Below are 27826 nucleotides of genomic sequence, written 5' to 3'. Positions count from 1 at the left end.
CAGTCTGACTGGGGCCCTGTTTGACGCTCCTTCGGTGACTTGTCTGGCAGTGCCGCTGTTTGCTTTTTACTGGAGCCCCTCATTTGGCCTGACGACTTTGAACGAACCATTTCATAGACTTTCCCATCGCAGAAAAAAAAGTCCGTGGCGATCAGAACGAATCGAACCTGGGAAATCGTTGCTGGTATCTCGCAACGCTAACCAAAAGAGCATCAGACGCATATTTCGCCTCCCAGAAATGCAGCGAAATATTTTAATCAGGGAGACGACGCAGACGCTAGAGAGTCCAAGACGGGCGAGTTTTAAGGAGAGAAAGGCGCTTACGAAAAGACGAGCTGAGGAGACCCCACACGCCCTCTTTTGGCGGCGTGTATTCAGCCCTGCGGCTAACGTGTCGACGTTAATGTGCTGGCCGCCCTGTGTCTGAATGCGGAGATGCAGCGTGAAAGACACCGGACCGTCGACGCGGCTTTGGCTTTTGTACGTAGAGAGGAAACCGAGAACCGTGTGTGAGCGCGAGCACTTGGCATTCAGCGGGGAAAGTCGCCTCCGTTACAGCCACTGACGGAAGTCGCCGTCATAGTCGAGAAGGGCTGGAATTTTAAAAGGGAGGGCGCGAACCTTTTTCGCGAGCAGTTGAACTCATTCCGAGGAAACAAAATGCTACACTGAAATTTTAGCACTGGACAGAGTTGCGTGACTATTTACCGTCTCATAGATTGGTTTAGTGCGCACTGGATGTCCTAACTTTTATAGCGAGAGCCCTTCTTGTAGCGAAGCTTAACTAGACTGATCGGGATGTAACCGTACACTTACACTACTGGCCATTAAAATTGCTACACCACGAAGATGACGTGCTACAGACGCGAAATTTAACCGACAGGAAGAAGATGCTGTGATATGCAAATGATTAGCTTGTCAGAGCATTCACACAAGGTTGGCGCCGGTGGCGACACCTACAACGTGCTGACATGAGGAAACTTTCCAACCGATTTCTCATACACAAACAGCAGTTGACCAGAGTTGCCTGGTGAAACGTTGTTGTGATGCCTCGTGTAAGGAGGAGAAATGCGTACCATCACGTTTCCGACTTCGAAAAAGGTCGGATTGCAGCCTATCGCGATTTCGGTTTATCGTATCGCGACATCGTTGCTCGCGTTGGTCGAGGTCCAATGGCTGTTAGCAGAATATGGAATCGGTGGATTCAGGAGGGTAATACGGAACGCAGTGATGGATCCCAACGGCCTCGTATCACTAGCAGTCGAGATGACAGGCATCTTATCAGCATGGCTATAACGGATCGTGCAGCCACGTCTCGATCCCTGAGTCAACAGATGGGGACGTTTGTAAAACAACAACCATCTGCACGAACCGTTAGTCGACGTTTGCAGCAGAACGGACTATCAGCTTGGAGACCATGGCTGCGGTTACCCCTGACGCTGCATCACAGACGGGAGCCCCTTCGATGGTGTACTCAACGACGAACGTTGGTGCACAGATGCCTAAACGTCATTTTCTGTTCGGATGAATCCAGGTTCTATTTACAGTATCATGATGGTCGCATCCGTGTTGGGCGACATCGCGGTGAACGCACATTGGAAGCGTATATTTGTCATCGTCGTACTGGCGTATGACCCGGCGTGATGGTATGGGGTGCCATTGGTTACACGTCTCGGTCACCTCTTGTTCGCATTGATGGAACTTTGAACAGTGGACGTTACATTTCAGATGTGTTACTACCCGTTGCTCCACCCTTCATTCGATCCCTGCGAAACCCTACATTTCAGCAGGATAATGCACGACCGCAAGTTGCAGGGCCTGTACGGGGCTTTCTGGATACAGAAAATGTTCGACTGCTGCCCTGGACAGCACATTCTACAGATCTCTCACCAATTTACAATGTCTGGCCAATGGTCGCCGAGCAACTGGCTCGTCACAATACGCCATTCACTACTCTTGATGAACTGTGGTATCGTGTTGAAGCTGCATGGGCAGCTCTACCTGTACACGCCATCCAAGCTCTGTTTGACTCAATACCCAGGCGTATCAAGATCGTAATTACGGCCAGAGGTGATTGTTCTGGATACTGACTTCTCAGGATCTATGCACCCAAACTGCGTGAAAATGTAATCACATGTAAGTTCTAGTACAATATATTTGTCCAATGAATACCCATTTATCATCTGCATTTCTTCTTGGTGTAGCAATTTTAATGGCCAGTAGTGTATATCGCTGTGTGCAGCTCGTAGGGGCGTCGTACTCCCTCTGAAAGCTGTGAATGTACGAGTGCTTGCTCCAGTTAGGAGTTATAGAAAACGTCAGTGAGACCTGGGACGTGCTCGTTAATGGGCTAGTATTACAGAAAACATGTATGCGTTTATATTTCTATACTGGTCTGTTTGTTGAGTATCTAACTGACGCGCTCCTAAGCACTGACTCTAGCATTTGCACTGTGTATTTTGTTTTGCTAAAAGGGCTTGAAATGTTGCATGATGTGGTTGGTGTCTGTGAGCCTGCCTCTCGACCGTTTTCATCTACGTGGCCGTACAAAAACACCACCTCGGCTTGTTCCCGACATAAATACTGGGCCATAGTGCTGCTTGCAGTACGCTTCGCCAATCACCCAGCCTGCAGCACACAAGGAACACACAGCACGTTGTCGGAGGAACTGTCATTCGTCAGCACCATTCCTGGACACATGGTCCTACGATCCTTTGTTCTGTCATTTCCTGTTAGAAACCCATTCCTGCAGTTTATCGGTTTAATTAATGTTCATTCTGTATATTACATATGCTTGAATATCCCATGAAAATGTGTTCACCGATTTGTAGGTAGTTCCCACAATATAGCAGAAATTGCCTCTTTATTCACGTCACAACAATAAACTCACAGTACAGCACAACAACAGCTACATTGCGCTAGGGCTTACATCATCATCGTTATTAGTATTAATGGTAGTGTTCAAACACAAAGCATTGACAGCATGAAGTTCTCCAGTTTACGTCAATTCAGAAGTAGTGAGTCCAGTGAGGAAGTGATTCATAAACAGACGGTAAGTATAGGGCGCACAATTTAACTTGGTTGGTTTTAAACGGTGTTCTAGTGTGTGGGTGAAGCAAGTATTGTTAGGAAGAGGAGTGGTGGGTAGGAAGCATGTTTTGTAACAAGTGTCTACTCGCAGTGTGGATAACTAGCTTTTCTTTCCAAGAAGGGATTGTACGTAGCACTCGTGATGAACTGAGAATTGCTTCATGAAACTATATATGAAAATAAGCAACATCAATAGTATCACTGAATCGTTTGTTCGTGGTTTAGTAAAACATCTACTAAAGCTAAATACCATTTATATTTCGTCACTTTAAAAAAATTATACAAAGAAAATTCTTATTCATTCTGAAATATAGTTAGACGCCAATGTTGACGATGGTGGGGGGAAATGCATCGCGAGGGGTGGGGGAGGGGGACAGTTTTAGCTATACGTGAATATTAGCTACAGGTAATGGTCCCAGAAAGGTTGGGTATCAATTATGTACAAAATACAGTCTTGTGAAATCAGATGACTTTTTCGAAATACTTCGCAGTTAATAAAAGTCTAATGGGGTACATTAGAATTAAAACAATTTTGACACGTTATTCCAGAGGAAAATGACTCTACGAGGACCCATAGAAGCTTATAAAACACAACCAGCCTCGCAAAAGTAGGACCATAATTAAAGAACAATTTTTCGTTTGGTAAAATTGGGTGTAGTTCCAGATACCATAGATGTCATAATTAAAGGAATTTGCCGAGAGAACAATATATTTGTCCTTAACACGCTATTCCAGTTATTCCAGAAGTAAATGAATGTAAAATGGACTTGGCAAAGACAAGACGGAACTAAAATTTAATGGACTGTATTTTGTCATATTTATTCTTGATATATTATTCCAAAAGAAAATGAATATAACATGGACTTGGCAATTTTTTCAGTCAATAAATCAGTTATATACAATGCCCCAACATGGTCCTCAAATGGTTTGGAATTTCAGACGACAACAGATCAGTAAAGTATAATTTAAAAATGGATACAAAGCCATAAAGAATCATAAATGTAAATTATGAGGATGCATTTAATAACAGGGAAATATAACTGTTTATGCTAAGCCACAGGTTGCTATCTTCAAAATTAATCAAAGGGAAATTATCAGTAAAGGTATTGCTACAAACAGAAAACAATATTACATACGAAAATAGAGCAAAGAAAAGTAAATCTCGAAAGATATAAGGCAGCTAATAAAGAGAAAGAAGTTTCAAGGGAACGACATTAGGAAAATGACACAGCGCTCTGAAATAAAAAAATAATAAGCGTAGAGAATGGTGGTGGAGATGATACAATGAAAACAATAGGACCATGATGAAAACAACTTATCTTCGACTTACATCAGTTTTAGTCAGAGAAGGTGGCAGATGAAATAGCAACTAGCAACAATTAGGAGAAATTTGTATAAGAACTGGAATATTTTTGTAACTGTTACAGTCGAGATATCAAAAAATGATGGCTCATGGAGGTGTTCTTATAGAACTGTGGAAGAAAACGTTAATCATTCAATACGAGTAATGTTTATGAGTTCTCTCTGGATTCCTGTTCTAAATAAATACGGAAGTTCGATAAGGATCGAGTTCAGTGTCCTTAGACACAATGTACATAGAACTTAGCCTTCGTAATGAACCTGGAACTCTATACCTAGTAGAGCATAGTTTGTACCGAACTTAGGCGCCGCATAATGTCGCAGTCTGCGATCCATTGTCCGGACCGTGCTTGTATGGAACGTGCATTTGATGAAATTCCGCTGAGGCACTCTAAATGTTGTAATTATGTAATAGGCGTATTTAAACTGTTTTAGCATGTAATTATCTGAACTGTTTCTTATTTAAATTGTTTTGTTAATTAAATTGCATTGTGTATTATTGAGAAAGAGCGGGAAACCGCGCATAGATACATTTTGAGAAAGAGCGGGAAACAGCGCGCAGTAATACATCTGTAATGGTAGCAGGGATTGTCTGCACCAAAAACCATTGTTGGCGGCGAGACCGCACTTTTGTAGCATTGAGCGTTGGAAGCGAGCAGTTGCGAGTAAGATGTGAGACGAGGCAGTCGTAGCTAGCGAGACATGAGAGGAGGTCGCTGTAAGCGAGGTATGAATTAACACTTTGAAAGAAGCGGTGTGCTCGCCAGCCACTCGCTATATGTAGCGCAATGCTAGTTTTTAAGAATTTTTGTAAAGAACTATGCCCCTTGTAATTGTTTGTCAAGATCGTTCTCAGAATATAGTTATGTAATTTTGATGGAAAATTAGGTATGTAGCGCAACGCTACTTTTTAAGAATTTTTGTAAAGAACTATACCCCTTGTAATTGTTCGTCAAGATCGTTCTCAGAATATAGTTAACTTCTACCAGATTAAATGCATTAAGAATTTTCTATCCCAAAATCATTCACGTAAATGCTTTACGGAATTTATTGTTATCTTAAAAGAAAAGTCTAAACTGAGCTTCAGCTTTTATCAAATCTAAATTAACTTCAACTTAAAGAATTCCAGTCACAAAGTATTATGAAACTCCACCAGCAGCTTATAATTATGTTAAAGAGAAGTAAGTATATTCATTCCACAGTTTGCTGTAGCAGTCAGATGGCGACCCAGTATAAATAATTAAAGGTAAGAATCAGTCTTAATAATTTCAGGTAACGACTGAGGGCCACGGCGACAACACATTTTATGTTTCGTCGTAATAATCAGCAGGTAGTCTTGACAGAGCAGCAGTTAAAAGATTTTAAGAGACGCAGCGTTCAGTCAGCAAGCAAACGTTCATCCAATATTAGACGGGAAGGTTTCACTTGGCGAAATCCATTCAGTACGACATTTTAGTGAATCTACTGTGGATATGAATATATTGACTTTGATAATAGTGTGAATAAGTTACTGTTAAGTGGCGCAACGCATATACTAAAGTGTATAACTTTTATTCACAGGTCATCGGCAATTCTGTTTGCTTTATTGATTCGGCGTTGAAAAGTGTTTGTTCAGTGTTGAATCCGCTTTGAACAGTGATATATTTTGTTGCGTGTGATGATTATAGACAATGTCCCGCAGAATAATTACTCGTTCTCAAACTGATAAAACTTTTTGTCGCGTGTGATGATTATAGACAATGTCCCGCAGAATAATTACTCGTTCTCAAACTGATAAAACTGTACAAAATACTGACGAGAGATTCTTTTCTGGAATAGGCAGTAATAATACGTGTGAAAACCCTGATTCTGAAACGTTAGGTGAACAGACATTTAATAACTGTAACAATATGGAAGCGTTTAACGAACAAGTAACTTCAGAAATGCCCACAGACAATGAAACGGTAGTGCAAAATAATTTGGCATTAAATGCAACAAACGGTACACAGTCACAAATTCCGCATAGTAGACATAACAGTTTCAGTAACGAAACCACTACAATGCAGTCAGACAGAGAGACTCCATTAAGCACTGATTTAGATTCAAACGGTACACAGCTACACAACCTGCGTAGCAGATCCAACAGTTCTCATGACCAAAATTCCGAAATTACGGAAAACGTGACGCAGTCACAATCATCTGAGGATGTTCAAATGAACACAGATCTACAGCCTTTAACAACGAATACAAATACACACAGAAGTCAATCCGAAACGGATCCAATAATGGCATTTTTGCTACAAATGAGACAAGACATGAATCAAAACTTTAACAGAGGGTCACAAGAATTAGAAAAAAGGTCACAAGATCTAAAAAACGAAATTAAGGCAGAACACGCACACACAGATCAGAAATTAGACAACATGTACCAAAATCTAAAACACGAAATCAAAGTAGAAATTCAAACAGTCGCTGAAAAATGTTCACAATCAACACAAGAATTACGCGACAAAATTCAAGAAATATCCGATAACCAAGCAACATTTGCAGTTAGTATACGGGAAACAATGACAGAAAACTTTGCTAAACAAAACGCTCAGATTGATGAACGTTTTAACAATCACGTTTGATACGTCACCGTAAACTGGTGCGATCGCAGGATAAAGAACGAAAAGAATTACTACAAACAATCACTAAACAGCGTCAGGACGACAAAAAGAAAGTGTTTGCCCAGGGCAAAACATATGTAGACAATCACATACAGTCGATCTCGGAAGAAATCGAAACGGTCAAAGAAACAAATAATCAAATACAAGACAGGCTTACAGAAATCCAAACACAGACAATCGATGTGAAAACTTCTACAGACACTGAAATCCAGAATGTTAAAGATAAATTAACAGAGGACGTTCAGACACTAACTGACAAAATAGAACACATAGAAATTAACCATGACACAGAAAATTTAAAGGCAGATTTTAAGAAAGTCACCAAAAGCAACCGTAAATTACGAAACGAACTGACAGAAAAGATCAATGAACTCACTACAAGAATAGATCTTTCAGATACTAACAATGACGAGAGATCAGACGACACTGCACCAGTCCCAGTGCAACAGAACTCTAATAGTAATAACACGCCATTGACTAATATACAACAAACTATCACAGATCTAAAATCGCGTAATGATTCATTGCATCAGCAAATAAATTCTCTACAGCAAGAGATAGCGGACGCACAAGAAACCGCTGCACATAATCATTTTCAACAGAACACACACCGTTACGAAATGCCTCAGATCCATAATACATATAATGTTGGTAGACTTCAGAGAGTAAGAGATTTTACCCAGGAAGAAAGACACCCGAATCCATATTCAAGACAATACGACAACACTTACACACACAGACATGACAGTTTTGATCACAAACATTTTCTTTCAGTTAGAAAGTTTAAAACATTTAAAAACGACAGGGCGCAAATACATCCGTTGGATTTTATCCAACAGTTCAGGGGAGCACTTCCACCATCATGGCCAGTACAACATAAGTTAGAATTTATTGTCAGTTTTCTTGAAGGAGAACCAGCACGACGAATGCGACCAATTGCTAGACAATGTTTTTCCGTAGAAGCATTTGAGGAAGCATTTTTATCAGCATATTGGTCTGACACTACACAAAACAGCATCAAAGATCGGCTACTTAGTTTGCCAAACTTTGAAAATGCTACCTTTCCAACAATCACACAATTTTTCGAGTACATGGTGGAACAGAACCAGTACCTCAACGAGCCATACAGTCAATCGGCATTAATACAGCTTTGCATTTCAAAACTGCCCAGAGCTTTGAAAGTGTCATTACTGACAGGGCAACAAAAGGACAATGTATCCGCTTTTAGAGACATCTTACAACTATTAGAAGCACACCAGGCAGACTACGCATTTGTTAACAAAAATTTTTCACGACAGAACGGAAAACAAACAAACTCAGCTACTTTTGAACAAACACGATTTGGTAATAACAATCCGAGTAAACGCTTTCGCAGCGAAAATGACAACGAAAACAGGAGTAATGAAAAGCATTATACTGACACGGTAAATTTATATTCAGGACAGCAACAGAATCCGAGACGTAACACGCAACCGAATAGGTCAAATTTCCATATGAATCATCGCTCAGATAATGCGACCGGGGAAGGCCATTACGCGGGTCGACCGCAAAATGAACAAAAACAAACGTTTCTACGGGGTGCAGGTGGGCTGCCGTACAGTCACAGTTATAACGACAGGAGAAAAGAAAACGAACACAGACCGCCGAGGACGTTCCACAATGACAATTTTAACGGAAACTACAACAGGGCCCAACAGCTGCGTTACCGTATGAATGTACCAGACACCAGATTTCATCCACCAGACACTGCTAATAATCAAAACGGCAGAACTGTACAGTTGATAGAACACATACCAAACTCCCAAGCTGAAAATCACATATCGGAAGAATTATGACTAGAGAAAACCTGCAATGAATCTCTTAATGTCGATACTATGAAATCACACAGAGAAAACATAACGACCGAAAATGCCATTACATTTGACGACGTGAGAGACACATTGTTACAGGAAAAACCAATCCTACAGAAAACAATATATCACCCAATAATAGAGATAAATTTACAGTCACACAATATTTTAGCGATAATTGATTCAGGTTCACCTATGTGCGTAATTAACGAAGACACATTTAACAGATGCAATAGCAATAATGATTACCCAGTATTTCCTTTAAACAGAACGAAGGTCAAGGGAGCTTTTGCAGGAAAAGGCATTGAAGTTAAAAGACAGACACAATTAACATTTGTTTTTGCAGGGGAAACGTTCCACAGTGATTGTTGGATAGTTCCGAATTTAACAACAGACATGATATTAGGAATAAATTTTCTTGTTCAGTACGATGCGAAGATTGACTTCAAATCGTCATACCTCACACTACAAAAGGAAAACAGGGAAGTGATCGTAAGATTTCAAAACACAGTATCCTCCGAAGAACAAAATATGCACAGGATCGAGATTATTACTGATTCTCAAGATAACGATTGTTATATCGCACTATACACGAACACACTTAATAATGACTTGGTAGAGGAACAGGAGTACAATATGTTCGAGACAATTACACGCAAGGTAGACAATAGTGTAGCAAAATGCGACGCAGAACGCACAGAACTTGAAAATATTCTGGTACAACACAAAGCAGTTTTTGCCAATGTTCCAGGAACAATGACAGGATTTATGTACGAATTTCAGGTGAAACCACACGAGACTTTCAAAGCAAAGCATTATCCAATCCCACACATACACACAGAAGCAGTTAAGAAAGAATTACGAGCAATGATCGATCAAGGAATAATAGAACCAGCAGCCAGCCAATATATAAATCCACTACACATTGTTGAAAAGAAGGATGGATCACTACGTTTAGTTTTAGATTCACGTCAAGTTAATAAAATAATCATTACAGAAACCGACCGACCACAGACGTTAGAAGAGTTACTGCAAAAATTTCATGGCACCTCCATTTATACTACACTCGACCTCAAATCAGGGTTTTGGCAAATCCAACTACACCCAAATTGCCGAAAATATACGGCATTCCTTTGCTTTGGGGAATGCTATCAATTTTGTAAACTTCCGTTTGGACTAACGATTTCGTCTGCCGCCTTTATACGAGGCATGAATACTATTCTACCACAAGATCTGAAAAACAAAATTACTACATATGTCGATGACATTTTAATTGCAGCAGAAAACTGGGAACAACACAATCATACTCTTCAACAATTACTGAATACATTCGAGCAGAATGGTATAACTATAAACTTGTGTAAATCTGAATTTGGTAAAGCGTCAATAAAATTTCTAGGGCACATTATCTCACAAACAGGTATCGCACCAGACCCTGACAAATTGCAAGCACTGAAAGACATCGACGTGCCAACAAACAAAAAGGAACTTCGGAGCTTTTTAGGTCTTATCAATTATTTTAGAAAATTTATCCACTACAAAGCATTAGACACGCCCTTGCTATACCAGCTTACAAGTAAAAACACACTTTGGTCATGGAATGAAGACGTTGAAGCTGAATTCGAGAACTTGAAAGAAGCATTATTAAAAGCACCTTTGTTATCACACCCTGACCCAACACAAAACTTTTCCGTTGCAACAGATAGTTCAACCACAGCACTAGGAGTACATATTTTCCAAGAAATAAAGGAAGAAGATAAGACAGTCGTGAAACACATTGCTTTTGCAAGCAGGATACTTTCTCCAGCAGAGCGCAATTATTCTGTAACAGAATTAGACACTATGTGTAATTTACGCTTTTAAGCGATTCCGTCATTTTCTATATGGCCGACATACAACAATATATACCGATCACCGAGCAATCCAGTTTTTATTGTCAGCAAAACTTACGCACGATAGATTAAGCCGCTGGAAATTATACTTACAAGAGTTTGATTTTACCATTATACACATTCCAGGCACGCAGAATACTGTTGCCGACGCATTGTCGAGGTCCATTCACAATAAACGCATGGAGAAAGAAAATACCTTTTGCTACAACAACCATAGTATTATGTATATTAAACAAGTAGCTTTCGAAAACTTTATATCAGCAGCATTACAGGATATAGAGAGAGAACAGCAGAAAGATGAAACACTGAAAGAGATTGTAACGCTTTTGAAAGACAGAAGTAACGCTAAAGTCAGACTTCATTACACTGTACATCAAAATATACTCTTTATTCGATCATACCGAGACGGTAATAATTGGCTTTTATGCATTCCGGAAGGGATCGTAAATAAACTGATATGGTATACACATCTAAGTTATGGACACTACGGAGCGAGGAAATGCTTTCTGATTCTGCGACAAAATTGCCACTTTAATAACATGGAAAAACACATAAGAAAAGTAATAGCATCATGCAAGATATGTCAAAAAGCTAAATCATCAACAGTGTCACACATTCCACCATTGTATCCCATCATACCGGTTAAGTTAAGACACATGGCAGCAGTGGATCTTTTCGGTCCAATCCCCAGAACAAATAATGGTTATAGTTATATTTTTGTAGCTGTAGAACTAACATCCAAAATTTGTAACATTTTCTCCACTAAGGAAAGCAACAGCAAGAACAGTATCAAGAGCGTTTGTAAGAGATTTTCTATCAGTAGTAGGACGTGTACAGAAGGTTATTTCGGATAACGGTCCGCAGTTTAGGTCAGACGTATGGAAGAAAATGTTAGAAAGTAAGAACATAACACCTATTTACATATCAAGATATCACAGTTCTTCCAACCCATCAGAAAGAATAATGAAAGAGATCGGGAAGTTATGCAGAATTTATTGTCATAAAAGACATACAACATGGGATAAATATATTTTACAGTTTCAAGAAGTGATAAATGCAATACCCAATGAATCTACGATGCTATCACCAACCGTAATACTGACAAATAAAGACCCACCGAACAAAATTACCGAACTAATTACTTTTCCTAAGACGCGTAGGCTTCGACATTGTGAAATAATAGACACAGCATTAGCAAACACTAAAAGAGCTGCAGATCGGCGGAAGAAACAACAGAAGCAGGTAAGTCGACTACAGAAGTACGAGATTGGCGACAAAGTACTGATTCGCACTCATTTTCTTTCCAACAAAGGTAAGCACAGATGCCGTAAATTCGAACTTCTGTATGCAGGCCCTTACAGAGTTCGTAATATTCCACACGCTAATGTAGTGCATGTGGAAACGCTACGTAAGAAGAAATCATTAGGGAATCATCATGTATCCAACGTGAAACATTTCTTGACTTAAATTTTTGCATTTCAGCTGACGAAAGGACGGCGTGACACGTAAGTATGCAACAATGGTAGTTTCAGCGCGCTTCAGTAACAAACAAAGCCGCGACACGCAGCGGGCCGCTAATATTTCACCGTACCTTAAAGAACACAGCAGTACTTAATGATGCTACGCCAGCCAAGACAAATAAAAACACGAGAAACATTTCCTAACTTAAAGAGAACATGCAGACAACGACACGACGTATGAATTTGTGCACTGAGAGCTCATAAATGAAAGAAATTTTTTTTTATAACGTGACATAATTACTTAAGAAAATGTCGATTTTTGCAATAGCTAAACTGATAATATAGATCGTTCATTAATCAATTATTTTAGTGGTAACATTAACATGTACTCTTTATTCCAGAATGCAGCATTGTTGTCACACGTCATCAAAATGAAACGTAGTTTTAGTTAGAATAAGGATGTGAATCTTTAGGTCACGCAGATAGCTGACGCTAATTGTCATTACAGAAATTTTATAGGTCATGCCGGGAGCTGACGTGATTTTGCAGCAGTTAATATTATGATAAAGTGTTTTATAGGTCATGCCAGGAGCGGACGAGAAGTACCAGAAGATGTTTATTGAAGTCATGCCGTGCACTGACGATAATTAATACTGAATGTTTTATAATAAGTCATGCCGTGCGCTGACGTTAGTTAATGCTGAATGTTTATAACAGGTTATGCAGAGAGTTGACACAGATGCAGAAGAAGAATGTGTATGTTATGTTAGTATATAAGAAATGTATAATGTTAAGAAATAATTTTGCTAGCATGTGACACATTGCAACACTATGGATGGGGACCACACATTACAATGTCTAACCAGAATAATGTTTATCTTAATTTTCAGCTGCAAAAGAATACTTTAAATAATTTTATGACAGTAATTTTATTGTATATTATGACCTGACATTTGACGACTCATAACTGACGACTACACCCCTGAATGGAAGATAAAATTTTAGGACAGTAAGTCAAGAAATGCATTGTCAACAAAATTTATAATTAATGATGTAAGAAACTAAGATATGTAAATACAGAATAAGTAATAATGTACTTGTCTATAACAAATCTGTATACTATCAAATACTGAATAAGTAGGAACTTTTATGTCTTTTATATATGGGAATAATTTTCTGGAAGAATTCTTAAATTAAAACTACATATTGTTACAAATTACGACACAACATATTTTGTCATAGGGAAAATTATTTGGTAGTCAAATTATGGTACCAACAATGTCCGTGAACCCATTGCCAAAACAATTTTACCCGTACCTTAATTCCTGTGCATCCCCATGGTTACTGAGCACAGAACCAGTGAATTGTGAAACAAGTGACTTCAACCAATGATGTTCTCGACGAGGTGTTTGCATACCTAGATGCACACCACAGCCGGATGTATGTCAATTGGTGCCTGCATACCTAGATACACACCACAGTATGATGTACGACAATAGGTGTTTGCACACCAAGATGCACACCACCAACCTTAATGGACCATTGGAGATGGAACTTAATCCTGATGTGGCTGCGGCAACTCAGGCTATTCGACGACGTACTTAGTGTTTGGGTACACTAAAACTATGGAGCAAGGTGATGATGGAACCACATGGCGAAACCTGGTGTTGTGCTATGTGAGGGAAAGGAACAGACTTTTGAGTGCATTCACAGACAGTTGCCAGTGCTTTGACCATGCTATCCAATTCCTTTTTTACCTTCCTTAATTGTGGTACTAAGAGATGCCAATTTGAATTAAATGTTTCATAATGTAAACTTTCAATTGCTTCATATGATCTGTATATTGATTTTCACATTTACTCTTATTCTTGTTGTTAAATTTAAGGGAACCAAATTTTACTTGATGTACAATTCATACTAAAACCCTTTCTATTTACATATTCTCTTTATTAGAGATAGACAAATCATTTCGTATGACAGCATTTGTGTATACACTTTGTTCAAACTATTTTCTATAATCAAATTTTATACTTATGTTGAGTCCATATGACTCAACAACGTAGTAAAATTTTAAGAAAGCCGAGTAGCGGCATATGTAATTATGTAATAGGCGTATTTAAACTGTTTTAGCATGTAATTATCTGAACTGTTTCTTATTTAAATTGTTTTGTTAATTAAATTGCATTGTGTATTATTGAGAAAGAGCGGGAAACCGCGCATAGATACATTTTGAGAAAGAGCGGGAAACAGCGCGCAGTAATACATCTGTAATGGTAGCAGGGATTGTCTGCACCAAAAACCATTGTTGGCGGCGAGACCGCACTTTTGTAGCATTGAGCGTTGGAAGCGAGCAGTTGCGAGTAAGATGTGAGACGAGGCAGTCGTAGCTAGCGAGACATGAGAGGAGGTCGCTGTAAGCGAGGTATGAATTAACACTTTGAAAGAAGCGGTGTGCTCGCCAGCCACTCGCTATATGTAGCGCAATGCTAGTTTTTAAGAATTTTTGTAAAGAACTATGCCCCTTGTAATTGTTTGTCAAGATCGTTCTCCGAATATAGTTATGTAATTTTGATGGAAAATTAGGTATGTAGCGCAACGCTACTTTTTAAGAATTTTTGTAAAGAACTATATCCCTTGTAATTGTTTGTCAAGATCGTTCTCAGAATATAGTTAACTTCTACCAGATTAAATGCATTAAGAATTTTCTATCCCAAAATCATTCACGTAAATGCTTTACGGAATTTATTGTTATCTTAAAAGAAAAGTCTAAACTGAGCTTCAGCTTTTATCAAATCTAAATTAACTTCAACTTAAAGAATTCCAGTCACAAAGTATTATGAAACTCCACCAGCAGCTTATAATTATGTTAAAGAGAAGTAAGTATATTCATTCCACAGTTTGCTGTAGCAGTCAGATGGCGATCCAGTATAAATAATTAAAGGTAAGAATCAGTCTTAATAATTTCAGGTAACGACTGAGGGCCACGGCGACAACACATTTTATGTTTCGTCGTAATAATCAGCAGGTAGTCTTGACAGAGCAGCAGTTAAAAGATTTTAAGAGACGCAGCGTTCAGTCAGCAAGCAAACGTTCATCCAATATTAGACGGGAAGGTTTCAATGTCGCTAGGGGTAACTGGAGGTGGCAAGGTGAGCGCATTCGAAGTTGTGTGTGGAATCCTTTACGTAATGCAAATGTGAAATATAAATAGCGTGTACCGACCTACGAAATGAGGACGAGAGGAACAACGAATGTCAAACGTAAACAGATAGATTGTTTTTACAAAACCGGAAATATCCATCTACTTTTATGATCTTTTTGAAAAGGGTACCTACTCTTCGCAAAAGAAAGCAGGTATAGGACTCGAGATATTTTGCCAGCGTCCAGTGTACTGAGTGCATAGATCGATTACACTCTTTTGCCTAACGGCTCAAAAAATTTTTGATTAATTATATTTGAGAAAAAAGTAAGTAAGTTAGACAGTTAAGTAGTTAGTTACATGTTCCATAGATCACTTGAACGAGTCTTTTATCGAAATGATGTGGAACGAGTCAGTTTACAGTTTATGTGTAGATGATTACTATTAACAGTAATGAACAAATTATCATTTTACTACTACTCATGCTACTACACTTAGAAACAAGGCTTTTTTTACCAGTTTTTAAGCAGAGGTTCGCCAGTAGAATAGAAGTGGTTGTTCAGGAGAAATGATTTTGAATTAGAGAAAAACTTACTATGCTACCTGTCAGACGTGTTACTGGGCAAATGGTCAAAATTTTTTCTTGATTCATATTGAGCTTCTCTCTGAGCCACTGTCAGCTTTAACAATGGTCAATAAAGGTTATTTTTCTCTCTAGTGTTGCAGGTATTATTATTTATGACTGATTTAATTAGCGAAAATATGTATTACGACAGTACAGTTAAAATGCCTAGCTCCATGAAGAGGTACCTCCGTGATGTCCTTGTGTGAATACGACACATTATTCTTACTGCTCGCTTTAGTGCAATGAATACTTTCTTTTTAACCGATGAGTTACCACAGAAAACTGTTATGTACGACATTATTAAGCGGAAAAATGCATACACGTCTGGAGGTTGATACGTTCGTTTCCGAGGTCAACAGTTATACGAAGAGCAAAAGACCTGAACTTTGTTTGAGAAGCTCAATAATATGCTTCTTCCCGTTCAAAGTTTCATTAAGTGCACCCAAAAATTTAAACATTCTACTCTACTTACCGACCTCAGCTCATGTGCTACATGAATTGTTAGTATGACCACTTATTGTACAGAGCTGAATGTAGTGTGCTTTATTTTGAAAATTTAGGGGGAGTCCATTTTCAGAGAACCAGTTAACTCTTTGGAAACTATCATTTACCAACTCTTTTGTTGCGTTCGCTCTAATGGGATTTGTTGCAACACTAGTATCGAACTGATGGAACTAGAATTGTGAGGACGGGTCGTGAGCCGTGCTTGGACAGCTCAATTGGAAGAGCACTTGCATGTGAAAGGCAAAGCTCTCCAATTCGAGTCTCGGTCAGGCACACAGGTTTAATCTGCCAGGAAGTTTCATATCAGAGCACACTCCGCTGTAGAGTGAAAATCTCATTCTGGAAACACTAGTATCGCCTGCAAACAGTACCAATTTTTCTTCTTGAATGCAAAATTGTATGACAGTGCCGGCTGGTAGATCCTGAAGGGTAGGGTCAGCAACCTAATTGGAAAGGGTTTTCTTTCCTTCGCGCAAACTGGCATCTTTCCTTCGCGAATTGTGACAGTCGTGTGTTTGAGTATATGTGATAGGTGGAGGTGACTGTATTTGGTATGTGTAGTGTGTTACCATTGTTGTGTTGGATAATGGGAGAAGGCGCAATCTGGTGCCGACACATAGCCTACTGCTCTTGAGTAGCACCAACGCGTCCGCCGAACTTGTTGCCATCCGACTGATGGATCACCAACACAAGTATCACACGCCCTCACTTCATGAAACACTGCGGAAAGTTTGGAATTCAATCGAGGACGTTGGCGTAAGTTGGTAAGGGAATTTTCGACGTCCCCCCTCCTCCGCTTTGCCCCATAGGCAAATGGTAACATTGGCAACTGCACGCCATTCAAGAATCGGCCGTGCCCAATGTTACTTAATTTCGGTGGTCTAATGGAAACCAGTGTATTCAACGAGGCAAGGCTGTTGACTGTCTGAAAAAATCGTAGTAAAGGTCATACTTTTATATCTCTTCGAATTTTAGCTTTTAGTTACGACAGGTAGTCTGCCACTATTCGTTTTTACAACTTGAATATTTCACATTTATCTGTCATCTGGACCATCGGATTTTAGGCAAAAGAGGTCTACATCTTTTCCCAGTAGCATTGTTTATGAGTCCATGTAATCTGATACGCCAGCTTGACGTTTTAATAAACTTTACTTGTGGTGAAATTGCCACGCAGCTTAAAAGCGCGTATTGGTTCGAGATTCGAACCTGGAACCTTGCTTTAGCGGGCAATATTTTTACCACGGAGCTATCCGGGCAAGACTCGGAACCTCCCTCACAGCTTGAATTCTGTCGGTAGCTCTTCTGTTTTCCAAATTCCGCAGGAGTTCTTCTGCATACCTTGTTGGACTAGGAGTGCTTTAAGAATGACTGTCGCTGAGGAGTGACTCAGTGTTGTTTCCAAGTATGCCTCTTACAAATTTCGTAGAGGTAGCCTGAATTCATGTACTGTCTTTTTATCTTTTCTTTCTTTTAATCAATTCCATACATAAGAACAGGACCTTCAACTGAGTTAAAAATTATCACTTTTTTTGTACAAATGACATAAAATCGTTGTATGAGTCCGCGATTTTTATCACTAGTCAACAATTCTTCGTCTTATCTTTTTATTTTTTAAAAATATACATCTTAACGCGTTTTGGCTACAGTCATCATCAGCTTCTGTTAAATAAACAGAACAAATGGGAAGTAACATTTTTACCACAAATAGAATAACGTCATACTACATTTAAAATTTCGATACACAGTATCTCGTCAACTCACATGTAGACACAACAGCCGCGAGAGGGCGACGGTACCGAAGCTGACACCTTTTTCATGTTAGCATGTTATTGTACTCGGACTTCGCAGCACGATTCCTCCCATACTAGCTATGCAAATGTATTTGTCACAAAAATCTTCCTGGTCATATTTCCGGCAGTAGATGGACGTTCAAGATTGGCATTCTGGCTACACGGTAACATCATATACGGTAACTATCTCTGTCAGAAAACACCCCCACGTGATGTGCACTTTGTGCAGTGGATAGCGTTTTGGATTATCATGCAGGAGGTCAAGTGTTCGATTCTGGGTCGGGGCAAAATTGTATTTATTTGTTGAATGTAGCCTGCGTTGTATAATATTTGCTGTCTTAATCGTCATACGGCAGTTACTGTGGGTCTTCTACAAAGCATTTCCACCTACGTAGTACGACTACAGAAATGGTAGTACAATCGTTTTCACTGGTCGTGGACGCGAATTGTTTCACACCGCTGCATCTATTAGATTCCAAACCTATTTGCTGTGAGCCCTTCCCCAACTGGCCCACCGATTAGTACCAATATTACTCTTGTCACGTTCAGGTCTATTACACTTCGTTGTGGCCTTACGTCATCAGTAGGGCTAGCAACGTGCTTTGCAAATAATTTCCAAACATTACAGCATTATATGGCGTATTAGCCCAAAACGCTGTTCACTGCACCGACTGCACGCCACTAGCATTAAATGCTGACAGAGGCAGTTACCATACATGTGAGTAAAACGTTGCCACAATGCCAATCTTGAACGTCCATTTACTGCCGGAAATATGCGCAGGACGATATTTTGTGAGAGGTATCTTAATAAAGTTGTCATGCTCTATACCCTCACCTCACGAACAGGAAAAGAAGTTGCAATACAGCTTTACGTAACTTACAGTAGAGAAGAAGTTGCTTTACGCTCTGTCTTCTTTGATTTTTAAGCCATGTGTTAAATAGTTTTTGACAACACAATCGTCCATTTTATTTTTATTGATTACTTTCTATAAAATGAACGTGTGCTATTTTCTATGAAATTACTTTTTAAACGGCACTTTGAATTGTAGCGTGACAATTCCTATCCGTTATTTTTATAGATCATTTTTTGAAAAGTATGCAAGCTTAATTATATAGAAATTAATATGAAATTTTAGTTGACAAGTCCAACTCACTTTAAGTCACCTAATAGCCAGTGATTGATTTTTAAGATAGGCTACCTCACAAACAGCAATAGTCACGGTACAAGCCTACGTAAATAGCTACCAAGACGGACAAGTGTATTGAAAAATATCACATCTGTGTCTTATTTTTGAAAAATTCGTGCATGCGGCTGCATATACCTTTAAAGTCAGGTTTTTATCCATGTCCGTTTGCAACAGCACTTTTCCATTTGATCTACATTTCCATCTTCACCAACTATATCTGGTCTATACACTTTTCTTTAAATGCCCCTGTCTTCGTTTTGTGAACAGGTTTTTCAAATTATTCGCTTTTGCTGTCTTGCTTAAAATCAAAACTGAATATTGCAGTTCAAAAACTGTTTTACAGTACCTGTTTTACAGTAAATAAATTTCACTTCTGCCGTAAAGTGCTTTATTAATGATGCTATACTTTCGGAGGATAAATAATCCCGCTTCAGACTTTTTAACGAGGATACTTACAGAGGATGTAGTTATTAAACTTCGTTCTTAAGATTAATCTAGAGGTCTCTGCCATTAACATGGTAAATATGAACTATCAGCCCTTAGTCTAAGCTCTTGATGCTAAGCTTGCTGGTGCATGGCATAAGCATCATTGCAGGCTCGTAGCTCATCCTTAGCTACGTGATTGCAGTTTTACACGTTGAAGTTCCTCAATGTGTGTGTGTGTGTGTGGGGGGGGGGGGTGTATGGGACGACTGATGTTTCAAAAGATCAATATTTTACGGAGAGTAGTTTGAAAGCTTCAATTATACCCTCGAAAAATAGTTGAGTAATTAATTCCTCATTTCTTTGCAGATACATGTCTGCAGCTTGATATACACTAAAATAACTACGCCACAGTAACGTAGTATGCCACTGAAAAGACAAAATAATTTGGCGTAGCCTGTTCGTTGACATAGTGCTTTATCGTGTGGTAAGTTGTTTCTACATTTGAAGGGAAACAACGCTGCAACAATGGATGATGAGTTGGTTGAAGTGTACTGCAACAGTGCACCATCACATTACACATTGTTTACTTGGAGACAATGTTTCCACATATGATTCTGGTTTTACCCTAGTTGCTTTCGGAATTACCTCAAAGATATGCAAAAACACCTAAAAATCCCTAGATTAAGGGCGTATATTATTTCACGTATTTAATAACAAGAAATACCTATAGTACACCCTGCAAAAAATTCATACACGTAGAGGACCAGAAGCCAAAACATTATTTTTACACCTTTTCGCTTGTTTAGTATGGCGCTGTTTAGTTTTAAAATTGAGTGACTGTTTTCTAGTATTCCCAATTTTGTATAAAGCAAGCCATTAAGGTCGGCCGGGGTGGCCGAGTGGTTCTAGGCGTTACAGTCTGGATCCGAGCGACCGCTACGGTTGCAGGTTCGAATCCTGCCACGGGCATGGATGTGTGTGATGTCCTTAGGTTAGTTAGGTTTAAGTAGTTCTACGTTCTAGGGGACTGATGACCTCAGATGTTAATCCCCATAGTGCTCAGAGCGATTTGAACCACCAACCCATTAAGGTTATCGTTGTTAAATCTATTGTCCTTTTTTACAGCTTTAGGGACACTGAATAATATTTCTACCTCAGTATTTAAAGACTGAACTGCAAATAAAACTGAAATGACCACTTCGAGGTTGTCGTAAATAAAATTGCCATGATGATCTTTCAATCTTAGTACCTTATTCCAATAAATTTCATCTGGGAATTTTTTTATTTCTTCCTTGCCGTTAACCTCAAAGTGCTGGGCTTTGATGACAGCTTGATGTTTCCAGTCATTGTATGCTTTTTGCATGTTGCGTTTTCTCACAAAAAAATTAAAATGGCTAAACACACTATTTCACAGGCTGTTCCTTCGTATTTCGTGCTACTTGGCGATCTATATATTTCAATAAATCTAAAGGTTGCTCATCCAAGTCGAACAGCTGCTTTATCTGCAATATTATTGCCACAAAAAATTCCTGACGACTTCCATAAAATTTGTTCATTTCTTTTGTTGGGTTTTGAGTATGGTATTACAACAGCCTAATTTTAATTTCATATTACTTCACACAAATAAATGCCACGCTCAGCTGTCTGGTCGGAAACGGGGTTCCTTGTTCGCGCACATACGACGCTTTCCATGCAGGTAAGTGGCTGTTGTTTCGTATGCGTGTTTGTGAAGAGTAGGTGAGTGTAATTGGTACGTGTGTATTGTAGTGTTACGTTTGTGTTTTATGGTGATGAGAGTAGGGAGAGGGTAAAACCCGGTGCTAGAACTTGGATTACTCGGATAGCACCAATGGGGCCACCGAGTTGCATGTCATCATCTGACGGATGGCTGACCATCAAGAATCCTACCTGCCCTCACTTCATGAGACACTGCGGAGAGGCTTGGAATTTAGTCCAAGATGTTGATCAGGAACTCTACGCCACCACCTCTCCTCCACTTGCTCGCCAAATAGTGGCAGCGAAAATTTCTTTCACCTCGAGGTACTACTCTGAATAGTTTAGATTAGAAACTTCCTGGCAGATTAAAACTGTGTGCCAGGCCGAGACTCGAACTCGGGACCTTTGCCTTTTGCGGGCAAGTGCTCTACCTGCAAGGTTCGCAGGAGAGATTCTGTAAAATTTGGAAGGGAGGAGACGAGGTACTGGCAGAAGTAAAGCTGTGAGGACGGGGCGTGAGTCGTGCTTGGGTATCTCAGATGGTAGAGCACTTGCCCGCGATTGGCAGAGGTCCCGAGTCCGAGTCTCGGCCTGGCACACAGTTTTAATCTGCCAGGAAGTTTCATATCAGCGGACACTCCGCTGCAGAGTGAAAATCTCATTCTGGATTATAGATTAGAGTCAGTTTTCGTTCCATAGACCCAAAAAATGAGATGATTCTCGTGAGGGTGGAACATGTCAGTAAGTAAGACATAAAAAAATAAAACATTTGAATATGATACTTACTGCACTGATCATTTTCAGGAGATTGTTGATACAGGTGAATACAATACGGTAAACTGGAAGAGCTAATATTTACGTAATGAACACGCTGTCAGAATGGAATATTGTTATGCACTATTAATAAATTTATCATACACAAAATACCTCATCTTGAATGTTGTGACCAAGTGCTGTCAAATCTGAAATCTTTTTACTTAAGCTGGATTAACAGTCTCTGTTAAGATATTCATCTATAGAGTTGAAGGAGTTGCATATCAAAAAATCTTTCAAACTCTGTTTAAACCGTTCTTTATCTGAAACCAAGTTTTTAATGGTTACTGACATTTAATTGAAAATGTGTGTTTCTGAATATTGGACTCCTTTTTGGACCAAGGTAGCTGATTTTAGGTCTTTATGGAGATTGTTCTTATTCCTACTATTGATACTGTGTTTTGAGCTATTGGTTGGAAATGGAGATGTATTACTTGCAACAAATTTTCTTAAAAAAATAAATGTACTGAGAAGCAGTGGTTAGAATACAAAGTTCCTTGAACAGGTTTCTATACGATGTTCTTGTATTTACACCACAAGTGGTTCTTATCACACGCTTTTGCACCTTAAACACTTTTGCTCGGTTTGATGAGTTGCCCAAGAATATGATCCAGTAGGCCATAATAGGGTGAAAGTAAGCAAAGTATAAAAGATTTTTTATATTTATATCTCCTACATTGACATCATTCTCACTGCAAATACAGACTCGCTTAGGCGCTTAAACAATTCTGTGGTATTGTCTTCCCAACTGAATTTATTGTGGAGTTGTAATCCAAGAAATTTAACGCTGTCAACGTTTTCGAGCTCCATGTGTTCACATGTTAACACATGCTGTAAGGAAATCCTTTACAGGTTCTCAACTGCATATAGTTGGTCTTCTCAAATTTTAATGACAGTGAATTAGCTTTAAACCGCTTATTAATGTCAGTTGAAATATTTCTGGCTTAGTCAGCCATCATATTAGGCTCCAAGAAGCTGTTCCCCGAGCAGTGGAGATGCAAGGAGTGTATAGACTAAGAAATGTGGTGTGAGGTACCTGTGACAGATCTTAGATTCGGTACCATTCCAGTGAGAAAGACCGCCTGCATAACGCTACTGCTCTGTGATTGGCTGCTGTGTTCGGAGCAAGGGCGCGAAAACGTTAAAGTAAAGTTATTATTATTAGTTAAACTACTCATTGCAATGACTTCACTTTTTAATATAAATATCTCGCAATAGCTGACTATCAGACAGCCAATTTAGAATTATTAAAAACAATTTAAATGAAAAACAGAAGACTGACGAAATTACAGACGAAGCACTTCGGAAGCGTTCGGGTCACGCCTTTTCTGGTATGGCGCGCGAAGTGTTTCGGGCTGTTCGTCACTCTGGATTAGGCAGTCGAGATGTACAGTCATGTTGTCTGTGGCAGGATGTGTTTGCCAGTATTTAGTATTAAAAGATTCACTCCGGTAGTCATGAGGCACAGACACGTGCCACAAATAGTGTAAAGATACATTTTCGTAAACATTGTGTTTGATCATGTACTTTGCTGTATCAGAAGGTGTTGTATTAAGATCATGTAGTCTTCTCGTGTGGCTATATTAAAATACGCGAGTGGCATCCCAAAGAAGTGATACATTATTTCAGAACAGAACCTCGCTAAAAGTCAGTTTCAGCCTCGAGATACAGAACCTACGGCCTACGTGCTGTTTTCTGCGCTGGGGACATCAACTTGAAGACAGCAGGTTAGTGAACTATAACAGAACCTTCATATTCCGCACAGTGCAGTGGAAGCAACCAGGCGCCTCACGTGTACTGCGTGCACAGAACAAATGTGCTCAGTGACACGTCACCTGCAGTAATGCAGACGAGGTAAAGGAGGATGACGCCAACAATCAATTCACTTGCCGTACAGTGAAAATTTAAGCAACACCTATTTCTAAATCTGTTGTTGTTGTGGTCTTCAGTCCTGAGGCTGGTTTTGCTGCAGCTCTCCATGCTGCTCTATCCTGTGCAAACTTTTTCATCTCCCAGTAACAACTGCAGCCTACATCCTTCTGAATCTGCTTAGTGTATTCCTCTACGATTTTTACCCTCCACACTGCCATCCAGTACTAAATTGGTGATCCCTTGATGCCATAAAACATGTCCTACCAACCGATCCCTTCTTCTAGTCAAGTTGTGCCACAAACTTCTCTTCTCCCAGATCCTATTCAGTACCTCCTCATTAGTTATGTGATTTACCCATCTAATCTTCAGCATTCTTCTGTAGCACCACATCTCAAGAGGTTCTATTCTCTTCTTATCCAAACTATTTATCATCCATGTTTCACTTCCATACATGGCTTCACTCCATACAAATACTTTCAGAAACGACTTCCTGACACTTAAATCTATACTCGATGTTAACAAATTTCTCTTCTTCAGAAATGCCTTCTTTGAAATTGCCAGTCTACATTTTATATCCTCTCTACTTCGACCATCATCAGTTATTTTTCTCCCCAAGTAGCAAAACACGTTTACTACTTTAAGTGTCTCATTTCCTAATCTAATTCCCTGAGCATCACCCGGCTTGATTAGACTGCATTCCATTATCCTCGTTTTGGTTTTGTTGATGTTCATCTCATATCCTCCTTTCAAGACACTATCCATTCCGTTCAACTGCTCTTCCAAGTCCGTTGCTGTCTATGACAGAATTACAATGTCATCGGCGAAAATTTTTTATTTGTTCTCCATGGATTTTGATACCCACTCCAAATTTTTCTGTTGTTTCCTTTACTGCGTGCTCAATATACAGATTGAATAACATCGGGGAGAGGCTACAACCCTATCTCACTCCCTTCCGAATCACTGCTTCCCTTTCCTGTCTCTCGACTCTTATAACTGGCATCTGGTTTCTGTACAAATTGTAAATAGCCTTTCGCTCCGTGTATTTTACCCCAGCCACCTTCAGAATTTGAAAGAGAGTATTCCAGTCAACATTGTCAAAAGCTTTCTCTATGTATACAAATGCTAGAAACGTAGGTTTGCCTTTCCTTAATCTAGCTTCTAAGATAAGTCGTAGGGTCAGTATTGCCTCACGTGTTCCAACATTTCAACGGAATCCAAACTGCTCTTCCCCAAGGTCGGTTTCTACTAGTTTTTCCATTCGTCTGTAAAGAATTCGCGTTATTATTTTGCAGCCGTGACTTATTAAACTGATAGTTTGATAATTCTCGCATCTGTCAACACCTTCTTTCTTTGGGATTGGAATTATTATATTCTCCTTGAAGTCTGAGGGTATTTCGCCTGTCTCATATATCTTGCTCACCAGATGGTAGAGTTTTGTCAGGACTGGCTCTCCCAAGGCCGTCAGTAGTTCTAATGGAATGTTCTCTACGCCCGGGGCCTTGTTTCAGGTCTTTCAGTGCTCTGTCAAACTCTTCAGGCAGTATCGTATCTCCCATTTCATCTTCATCTACATGCTCTTCCATTTCTATAATATTGTCCTCAAGTACATCGCCCTTGTATAGACCCTCTATATACTCCTTACACCTTTCTACTTTCCCTTCTTTGGTTGGAACAGGGTTTCCATCTGAGCTCTTGATATTCATACAAGATGTTCACTTTTCTCCAAAGGTGTCTTTAATTTTCCTGTAGGCAGCATCTACTTACCCCTCGTGAGATAAGCCTCTACATCCTTACATTTGTCCTCTAGCCATCCCTGTTTAGCCATTTTGCACTTCCTGTCGATCTCATTTTTGAGACGTTTGTATTCCTTTCTGCCTGATTCATTTACTGCATTTTTTATTTTCTCCTTTCATCAATTAAATTCAATATTTCTACTGTTACCCAAGGATTTCTACTAGCCCTCGTCTTTTTACCTATTTTATCCTCTGCTGCCTTCACTACTTCATCCCTCAATCTGTTATCGAGTGCGAAGCAATGGCCTGTCAAGTTACATCAACTTGAGAGAAAATTGCTTCTGAGTAGTGTCAGTATTAGTGTTCACTTACCCACCCCCCTCTCCACACACACACAGTTAGGAAATACTACGTACCATATGCAGCAGCCACCAGAGTGGCCACTTGCTTGTGTTACACAACTCTGCTGCCGTTGATGATGATGTCCCCAGCTGTGACTTGCACACTACAGTCCCCTGCAGTCCAAGCCAGTTACGTATGTGGCGTGTCAAGGTGGTAGACGGTCCCCCGTCAAGGCGGTAGACGGTCTGGACAGCGCTGCTGGCGACTCACCTCCGAGCCGCAGCTCCGCGGACGCCTGCGCGCTGTCGTCGTCGCCCCTGGCGACGCACTGGTAGACGCCGCGGTGGGCGCGCGTCGCGGCGCCGACGTGCAGGACCAGCGGAGACAGGAGGCGCGCGCGGCCGCCGGCCAGCGCCTCCGCGTTGTGCAGCCACTCCACGCCGGCCACGGGGGAGCCCGACACCGAGCAGTTGAACGTCGCCGGCTCGCCGGAGTTCACCACCTGCCGGCACGCACACACACTCACTGCTTCGCCAGACATAAGGCAGAGCTTCACGAGGTGCGCGCTCTGGCGGAGGTACCACGATTTCAGTCGCCGGCCACGGGGGAGCCCGACACCGAGCAGTTGAACGTCGCCGGCTCGCCGGAGTTCACCACCTGCCGGCACGCACACACACTCACTGCTTCGCCAGACATAAGGCAGAGCTTCACGAGGTGCGCACTCTGGCGGAGGTACCACTATTTCAGTCGCGCGAGCCCTCCAGAGCTAACTGATCCAGATCGCTGGTCGATCATCAGCGATCGTCTTGTTATCTTTGGCGCGGCCCTGGGCATGAACATCTTTGCGTTTTCGGCTGGAGCGCGCGGGACGGCGAGAAGCAGTCGGGTTGGGGTGGCCGGTGGGACTGGTGGAGTTGTGGCTCGAGCGTAAGCACATGTCTGATGTCTGTTACGCTGGGGCTGTTTGCTAATCGTGAAACTCCTGCTGCAGTTATTGGTTGCCTGGAAGGCATTTCATATAAACTGTGCCAAGCCTCGCAGTAAGAGGGGAGTGCGGAGTTGGTGTTGGCCTAGATGTTTGTACAAATTGAGGTGCCTGCGTGAGAAGCACGGTCTACATCTACATCTACTTGACTACTCCGCAATTCACATTTAAGTGCTTGGCAGAGGGTTCATCGAACCACAATCATACTATCTCTCTACTATTCCACTCCCGAACAGCGAGCGGGAAAAACGAACACCTAAACCTTTCTGTTCGAGCTCTGATTTCTCTTATTTTATTTTGATGATCATTCCTACCTATGTAGGTTGGGCTCAACAAAATATTTACGCATTCGGAAGAGAAAGTTGGTGACTGAAATTTCGTAAAAAGGTCTCGCC

At 40.3% G+C, this 27826-nt stretch overlaps 1 protein-coding gene across 1 annotated transcript in view; it reads right to left on the bottom strand.

Annotated features, from left to right (window-relative positions):
• The window catches only part of LOC126297570 (Down syndrome cell adhesion molecule-like protein Dscam2), a 647360-nt gene that overhangs the window by 264700 nt on the left and 354834 nt on the right, over positions 1–27826 (bottom strand). The window contains exon 9 of the mRNA XM_049988565.1: positions 26717–26948. Coding sequence (XP_049844522.1) covers positions 26717–26948 — 232 coding nt within the window. The remainder of the gene's footprint in view (positions 1–26716; positions 26949–27826) is intronic.

The sequence above is a fragment of the Schistocerca gregaria genome, chromosome 1, assembly GCF_023897955.1.
Source record: "Schistocerca gregaria isolate iqSchGreg1 chromosome 1, iqSchGreg1.2, whole genome shotgun sequence".
NCBI lineage: Eukaryota > Metazoa > Arthropoda > Insecta > Orthoptera > Acrididae > Schistocerca > Schistocerca gregaria.
This window is presented reverse-complemented; position numbering and strand designations above follow the sequence as displayed.